The sequence below is a fragment of the Piliocolobus tephrosceles genome, chromosome 3 (genome assembly GCF_002776525.5).
Source record: "Piliocolobus tephrosceles isolate RC106 chromosome 3, ASM277652v3, whole genome shotgun sequence".
In the NCBI taxonomy this organism is placed as follows: domain Eukaryota; kingdom Metazoa; phylum Chordata; class Mammalia; order Primates; family Cercopithecidae; genus Piliocolobus; species Piliocolobus tephrosceles.
In genome coordinates this window covers 80,156,585-80,165,871 of record NC_045436.1, presented here as the reverse complement: position 1 = coordinate 80,165,871, position 9,287 = coordinate 80,156,585, and the positions used below count along the sequence as shown (strand labels likewise).

The 9,287-nt window shown below is 36.3% G+C and overlaps 1 protein-coding gene across 1 annotated transcript in view; it reads left to right on the top strand.

Annotated features, from left to right (window-relative positions):
- Window positions 1-9,287, top strand: part of EMCN (endomucin) — a 136,471-nt gene that overhangs the window by 80,636 nt on the left and 46,548 nt on the right. The window contains exon 4 of the mRNA XM_026455015.1: window positions 5,013-5,051. Within this exon, the coding sequence (XP_026310800.1) occupies window positions 5,013-5,051 (39 nt within the window). The remainder of the gene's footprint in view (window positions 1-5,012; window positions 5,052-9,287) is intronic.

Below are 9,287 nucleotides of genomic sequence, written 5' to 3'. Positions count from 1 at the left end.
AGTGAGATGACCCCAGTACCTCAGTTGAAAATGCAGAAATCACCGGTCTTCTGTGTCGCTCGCGCTGGGAGATGGAGACTTAAGCTCTTCCTATTCGGCCATCTTGCTCCGCCCCCTTACAACCAGATTTTAAAGGAGGTATCTTGCACATTGTAAGGGATTGGCAGGGAAGGAGAGGCTATTGCTCTTTTTCCCTTTACTGAATTGTAACTTGGCTGAGGCAAGAATGCAGAATAAGATTATAGATAGATGATACATTGGGATGTGCAGAACTCCAATAGGAACTCTACTAAAGCAAGTACTTCAATAGAAACACCTTTAAGGGTTTTGCCAAGCTAGAGTTTCCTCTACCACAGTGAATACAATATTAGAGATTTGAAAACTGAAAAGATAATCTGGCTTCTCTTAATAACATTTATAATCAACCAATATGCTATTAAGTAGGAATTGATATCATTTATATACAATAGATAAGTTATCAAATATATTTCCTTTTGCATAATTTATCTTAGTTTAATATGGAGTTTATTTTTATACAAAAAGAAAGATAATTTTATAAAAACCAAGTAGGCATTTTAGATAAGCTACTAGCTGAACATGAGAGTGGCCAACACCAGGTCTTTGTTCTTCAAGGCATCACACCCTTCATAAAATAAAAATTTGGCACCTCAATCATGCCAACAATAAGTTAGTTTATTGGTTATGGATAGTGATTATGATGTCAGATTGCTTACGTTCAAAAAGCAGCACAACTATTTATTTGTGCTGTGGTCTTTAATCCACTACTTAACTTCTCGGTGCCTCAGTCTCTTCATCTGTAAAGTAATTAAAATAAGATTATACTTCCACAGGATCTTTGTGAAGATTAAGGGAGACAAATCATGTAAAGAAATAAACACAAACAAACAAACACAATACATTTTAGTTCATTTTTTAGCCACAGTAATTCTCCTAAAAGCCAGGCAAAGTAAGTATATATGATACCAATTTCACAAATCAGGAAACAAGTTCAGAAACACTAAATGACTTGGCCAAAATTAAATTTAAAATATTAAAACCCTGTTTTTCTTGCCCCAAACCCTATAAACATTTCACTATGCCACACTCGTTCTCATGACAACTATTGTACATAAAGTATCTAAATCTAAGGATTATGAAAACAACTGGCTTCTAATTAGGTGCATCATGCACTTGACAAGTAGGTGTTCAATAAATATAAGACAAGATACTGACTGAATGAATAAATATAAACCTGCAATTCTAATCAGGGTTGTCCTCTTGCCCACTATGCCTGATTTATTCTTGAATGTATATATTTTTCATTTGCCCCCTCATTTGTATATTTTTTATTCCTATTTTCCTCCTCCTTCCTCTAATTCTGATTCAAATTCTACACATTCATATTCATCAAGGACCTCTACTAGACTTTACCTTGATGTTTCCCACTACTTCATGAGTGTTGCTAGAGACGTATATCATCTGTATTATTATTTTTTAATGTTTTTCTTTAAATTGATGCACTTCTTATTCTTAAATTTGTTTGAAAAATAAACTACCATAAATGAAAAACCAGTTTTGCTTGGCATAAATAAACAATAGCTATGAAAATCACTACTATGTAAATAAAAAAATAAAATTCTAGCTAGAGTTTGTTCTTTGCTTGAGGCTCTGAGCTTGAGACATGCTTGCTCTTTAAAAAACTAAACTGTTATAAGCAAATGTTAGATATTAACGATATATGTGCATCCAATTAAAATTTTAGAATTTTCTCATTCAAATAACCCAGTAAACTGTAAGAAAGCTGAAAAGGAAACAACTTTCTCATTAAATGTTTCGATCTTATTTAATGCTGCTTTCCGCTACTACCTTATAGAATCTTTCACACAACAATCTAGAAAACATTAGTTTATCTAATTACCCACCCAGCTTCAATATTTATTTTGTGAATTGCACATTTTGTCTATGAAACTTATTTTGGGACTTAATTATAATATTTCTCATATGCTATTTAATTAGTTTATGTCATTTCAAGTAGGTAGATACAAGAGGACTCCTCAGGATGATAAAGTCTTAGTCACAAGTCATGGTTTAGCCAGATGAGAAGTAATCTCATGTCTAATGACTCAGTCAATGCCATATGGAGAAAGGATGAAGAGAATTTGAATTGGTTATAATAAATTATTCAACAGCAAATCAGTAGAGAATTATATATCAGAAGAGATGTATATATTCTTTCTCTTGCACCTGTTAATGATATTATCATGTTCTATGTGTAAGTTTGTTAGTTAGAAATATCCTGCAATATCCTTTGTGAGATAAGAATATTTAACAAAGTTATTTGTTGTATGGCTGTTCAAGATTTCCAATTTAAAAACTACATGCTTGAGCAAAGTTTAACTTTGGATTAATGTGATTAGCATTTCAAAATTCATTTGCATTTCATAAGACTTCAATTTCATATTCAAAAATCAAACTCAACAAACAGATTGTAAGTTGCCAACCACCTTGACTAAATTTTGAGTCCTTATTAAACATCTCAGTTTGAGAATGGTTAACTAAGCACACTGCTAATTTGCTATTTGACTTTCCTGAGATTCTTTATAGATCAAAGCTTGGCCTTTTCTCAAAACACATGTTTTATGAAAGTTATAAATCATAAACAGGAATAATTGAAAATGTCTTCACTCATTAATTCCCACAAATTTAACCATATTCCATAGCACTCATCTTTACCAAGCTTTTGTATCCACAGAACTGAGTCCAAATTTGAAAGTTGTATTTATAGGAAAACACTTTATCATTTTTAAAATATCTTCTTGATTTCAGGGAAAAAAAGGAATATTCTATACTTGATTAAATATTTGAGACTTACAGAATTTTGTCCTCAAAATATCAATGTATTCATTAACATATATAAATGTCCAAACCTCTTACACTGCTCAGTTGAAGGGTTTTGAATTGATATGTTTTATTAAGATTCAGCTACATCTTAATGTATAGTTATATTTCTTTTATTATGTTCCTCTAGAATTATTACACATTTTTGAAGGCTAAAAATATTCAAAGAAAGGATAATCAGAAGGTTTTGTCTTCTCAATGAAGTCTATCAAGCTTCCATTTGGAACAGTTTAGTGGAAGGAAAAGCTGTCCATTTTACTGAAAGAAGATGAAAACTAGAGTTAACAGACCTGGCCTATATACCTGGTTCTTTCCTTAAGAAAGTAATTTTACTACCCTCAGCTAATGTTTACAGATTTGCAAAATGGAAATATATTATTTCCTTTAGAGGTATCAACTAATAATATATGAAACTGATCATAAAAGTCGCTTGCAAATAGTAACTAGAATTATCCAACTAGGAAATTTTAAATAAAGTATCCATTTTTCTTTAAAAATTGAAATCAGGTAGGTAGAATTTTTTTATATATTATTATTTTCTACTGTCATTCATTATATCCATATGTTTCTACTGGTAAGCACTGGAATCACTTCTCTGAACAAGATAAGAAGTCTGCCCCCATGGAGTTACTTCCTGACAGAAAGTAATAATTTTTTAAAGACAAAAGTAAAATGTGGTAGTAACAAAAGTACTGTTGAATGAATGCAGCAATGAGATGGAATGATGTGAAAAGGTCTGGGGAAACAATTTAGTGAGGGTGGTTGGGGAGACTTCTCTGAACAGCGACTTCTGAGCAGAGTCAGGAAGGAAGGAAGGAAGGAAGGAAGGAAGGAAGGAAGGAAGGAAGGGAGGGAGGGAGGGAGGGAGGGAGGGAGGGAGGGAGACCTCAAAGCAGAAAGGGCCTTGTGCCTTCAATCTGCCACAGCAAAGCCACGAATTGGAGTACAGTGAAACAGGGCCTGAAAGGTGGGAGATGAAGTGAGGAGTAATAGGAGCCACTGGAGCAGTGAAGTTTAACTTTAAAAAGATTTTCCTAAGCAGCTATTGCAGGTACTCAGGGGAGAGATATAAGTGCTGGGTGGACAGTAGCGGAAAAGTTGGTGAGACTTGTTTGAATTTGGAATACATTTTGAAACTAGAGCTGATAAGGGTGAGAAACATAGGCAACTCAAGAAAGGTTTCTAACGTTTTGTTTTGTGCAACTAGAAAACAAATAGCACCATGTATTGATCCAAGAAAGCAAGGGAAGAGACAGATTTCAAGATAACAGTGAAGAGTTCTGTTTTGGGCATGTTAAATTTATGATACTGATATAGAGAGTCAAGTGACTATACAAAGGAAGCAAGTGGACTTTTAAAAATGTCATTATTGGGCTTCTATTTGTTCCAAAATTATTTTCTGTATTTTTCATGTGCCAAATCTTGAAAATGCTCCATGGACTCAAAGGTGTTGAAGTGATCTTTGATTATAATTCTTTCGAATGACTTCCCTTGCAGAAACAGAAACCTTTCCTGGACTATATCATAAAATAATTCATTACATTTTAAAAGTATCTGTCTGAACTTCGCTGCATATTCTCCAGGTCATGAGATGCACCATAACTTAGTAGGATTACAGCACGTGGCAACCCCATTCATTAAGCACTTACTGAAGGATTTTTGTTTTCTATGTTATCTCAGGATATTCAAGGTGTGAGGTTATACCAGATCCTATAAAGCAAGACTCAGCAAACTATGGCCCACAGACAAAGTTGAATACCCTGACTTTTTCAAAATAAAGTTTTATTGGCACACAGTTATTCCCATTCTTTAAATATTGTGTATGGCTGCTTTCACATCAAAAGGCAGAGTTGAATAGTTAAGACAGATATTTATGGCCCGCAATACCTAAAATGTTTGGCCCTTAAAGAAAAAGTTGGTTGAACCACTTTTTCTTAAAAACCTTCTCGGAAGTTTCCTGTAATCATGAAGAATCATGATTTTATGATTTCAAAACAGTGAATCAGAAATGAGCCAAAATTCATACTCATTTACCACCTGAAACAATTGTGAGAATAGATCTGATATACAACATTTAATTATATTGATTTTTTTTTCTTTTTTTCCCTCTAAAGCTGAGACTCAGAGTTCAATTAAAACAACAAAAATACCAGGTAAGTTCTCTTTTCTCTCTCTGTTAGTATTTTCAGGGGTAAAATCTCAAGAATAAAACAAGTTACACCAATCAGTTTGGGGGCAGGGAGAAATAGCACAAGGGAAAACATTATATCACAAATAAAATGTTTAGAAAAACTTGAGTTTAAAAAAATGCAGACCAGGAGAACTTATAAAGACATTTCTGAGTGTTCTGTGACTAAGGTGAGTGGAGTCAGCTCTAGCAAATGTATAAAGCCTGTGAAATTGCCCTCTGTCCTCTGCCCCCGAACCCACTGTTCTTGATCTGTTTCTGTTGTCAGTGTGCCCTCTCCCAGAAGTACAAAATGTCTTCTCTTACTTTCTAATAAAATCTGGTTGTAGTATTGAAAAAGATGATGTTAGAAACTACAGTTAACAATCTAAAATATTATCATAGTGCTCGTATTTGCCACCCTTAGTTTTAGACTGAATGTGTTTTTGATAATGGAGCAACAGGAATTGAAAATGGTTGGGCAGGGGAAGATGGCAATGTTGAGTCTTCCTGTTTTGAAATCATAGTTATCTGAGGGATTTTTATCTTTCTACATCCTACCTGGTACTCATACAAATGACAAATCTCATAAGCTTTCAATGCTGGTTATCTTTGGTATATGGAAACTAAATGAAAACTAACACAGGAACAGAAAACCAAATTCCGCATGTTCTCACTTGTAAGTGGGAGCTAAATGATGAGAATTCATGAGCACAAAGAAGGAAACAAGAGAAACTGGGATCTACCTGAGGGTGAAGGGTAGGAAGAGGGAGAGGAGCATTAAGAATAACTATTGTGTACTAGGTTTAATAGCTGAATGATAAAATAATTGGTACAACAACCCCCATGACATGAGTTTACCTATATAGCAAACCTGCACATGTATCTCTGAGAATCAAATTAAAGTTTAAAAAATGAAAATAAACTAAAAATGTGAAATAAACCTATAGGTTCATATAACTTTTTAAAAATTACAAAAATAAAAAGAATTATGAGTGACATTAAAAATTATGAGTGCTCCATTTTCACAGCAAATATTCTAAGTAATCACTTTAGTCTAACTTCTACCTCTTGTGTTTGAGGAATTTGAATCAAATTATTATGCTTTTAACTTTTAGTAATTAGCTTCTTCTATATCATATATCTCATTATTAAGGAAGTTATTTTTATATTATTAATTCCCTTTACTCCACTAAGCACCATATTTTTTATTAACTAATCACCTTTTTTTTTATTACTTCCATCTTCATAGGCTAAAAATTGGCAGGCACTAGAGGAAAAAAAGCAAAACAAAACAAAAACAATGCTTCTAATGAGAGAAGACTGATGCAGTTCTGGGAAGAGATTTTTTTCCCTCTGCTTCATAGATTGATTATCAAGGAGAAGTCAGAGATAAAGAATTGGGAAGCAGCCAAATTGTCAGTTATCTTTAAGGAGAGACTGAAGGATCCTTCATTTTGTTTAAATAAATTTTATTTACAAAGTGCCAGCTACGAGTTTAATTGATTTTAGTGGAATAAAAAGCTCATTTAGGCTATTTTTATTTTTCGAGTTATGTAAACTGATTTTCCTAAGCCAAATAATAGACAAACAATTTATTTGAATAGTGGATTAGAAAGAAATGAGACTGGTTCTATAAGCCACTTGAAAATTGAGTCTCATTTTTTTCATTCAAACTTCAAATATATATTGCAGCTAAAGACTAAATCAGAAACACCATCCCCCAAAAGATGAATTAACACATTTATTAACAGGACATTCTTTATACTTCTGTGTTTTTTTTTTTTTCAGATTAAAGACTTCTTTAGTTTTATGTATTTGGCATCAAAGATGTTAAAATACCAAATTTGTGAAATATTCATCCATAGGATTAAGGACAGGCATATTATTAAAAATAATTCATATTTCTGTTTTAGGTAGAAGTTGACATAAAATTATAGCTCATAGAATTACTAGTCCTGTTTCCTTTCTATAAATATAAGCAAATATGTATTCAGTCTTTGAATGTATCACATACAGTTCTCACATTTGATATTTTCTTTAACATTATGCAGCTAGTTTTAATTTCCTTGAAAAGTTACATTTTTACAACAACTTCAAAAACTATTATTAAGAGTCCAGAAATTGATGAGGATTTTTATGTAGAACCTTTTTGGGGGATAAAAATAAGTAAGGATTCTATATAAAATGTAAATTATGACCAATTATACATAGATATAATATTTTAACATTATAAAACAAAAATAGATCCATGTTGGTGACATCAGCAAGATGGCCAACTTAAAGCTTCTAGTGCTCTTCCCACTTCCCACAAAAAAACTAAAAATAATGAACAAGCAACTACATTTTGATCAAAATAAGTAAAGGAAAGCTCTGGAGAACAGCAGCAGAAATCCTGTGGACCACTGAAACACAGGATGGCCACACAGGAAAGAGGAGGAAACACCTTGCCTCTGCCATCCAATTTCCCTAGTTGGGATCAACTCAAAACCAGAAGAGACCCCTTTCTGCAGGAAAAACGTAAGCAAGAGGACCCCAACAACCACCATCATCGCCATGGATACACGCAGTCTTTGCACTAGAGACTTCGGCAGTCCTTATAGGGTTTGAGGCCTGCTGAAGGAGCGCCCCAGAGTCTACATACTGAGCTATCCCTAGAGAAGGAGCTGATGCTGTGCCCCTCCCTCCTCTTCTCAGCCCCTACCTCTTGCCTCATGGCTCATGCTGCTACTGCCCTGTACAATCTTGGGAAAAAGTGCATCCTCCTCCAAGCGTGAGTATGCATTGCATCCCTCCATCCCTGATGTTTTGTTACTACTGCAACAAGCCCACATAATGGCATACTATCCACCAGCCAAGCTGCTACTATGTCCTACCACCAGGGCCATGTTCCATGGAGCTACTCCACTGCCCACATTCCAATTACTGTGCACCCTCCTCTCAGGGCTGAACTGAAATGGCACTCCAACCCTCAGGGACCTCAGGTCTTCTGCACACCAGAGCAGTCATGCCCCTCAATGCCATAAATGAGGCAGCATACCCCACCACCACCATCTGGGATCACAGATTTCTGGCACACTAGAGCAGTCAACTCTCAGCTCTGGCTCCACAGATAAGACAGCATACTACCCACAGGGGTTCAGAGCCTTTGGCACACAAGAACAATTGCACACCCCAGTGCCATACCTGATGCAGTACCCCACCCCACGGGGATCCAGAGGCTCCACTGACACGTGTGACCATGATTTCTGGGGCCAAACAGATTTGGCAAAACACATCCCAAAGAATTAGTGCCTGGCTTGAGCTGTGGCACCCTGCCCTCCAGGCTGAACAGCCACATGCCCTGCCCACCCAAAACTACACTACACCCCTGCAGTCTGAACTGCTGAGATATGCTGCCTCTTGGGGAACTGGAGCTGTGCTGCACCCCTCCCACCAAGGTCCAAGATACAGCAGTATCTTGCCATTTCTGCGTCATTGCTGCTGCTGTACTTGGCCTCATAGAGCCTGGGGTAGTGATATGTCCCACCATTCCAGGGTCCAGAGTCACCACTACCTAGTACCTCATCACCAAGTGTCTACATTTTTGCTGACCTCTGTTGACTCCTGGTCCCAAATTACAGCTATTCTTTGCTCTCTGGACCCAATCTTCTAAAAACTCCTTTTTCTACCAAGCTGTACCAGTGGTGTGCCATGTCCACCAGGGTCACAATCTCAGCTATATTTCAGCACTCTGGGCCTAAGCTGCTGAGGTGTGCCTCAGAGGAACAGACCCTGCCTTACGGGGGAAACTGCATTCATTTGTGTCTTGGAAAGTGAAACTGCGCCTCAAGTCCAAGGTGCTACAGTAGTCTCACAAGACCCTGAGCCCATGACCTATATCCACAGCTACTCTGATCACGTATGCCCTGGCTCCCAGTGCTGCTATGGTTGCCTGTGGGCCATATCAGACCAAACACAAAAATGGTTCTCTTCAGCTAAGACTCCCCACTGCGGGAAAGACAAGAACAGGAGAATTGTTAAGACTTTGCCTTAGCAACCTATGCAGCCACTATCACTTCCACCAACTCCTACAAACTAGGCCACTGAGGCACCTACATTCATTGCTGACATTGATCACAACTAAAGAAGCTGCATATTGATTACCCCACTGTGCCTAAATGTAACCAGAGCCACCCTGCCCAACTGGCAGCCTCAGACCCATGTGCAACTGAAAGTCTTC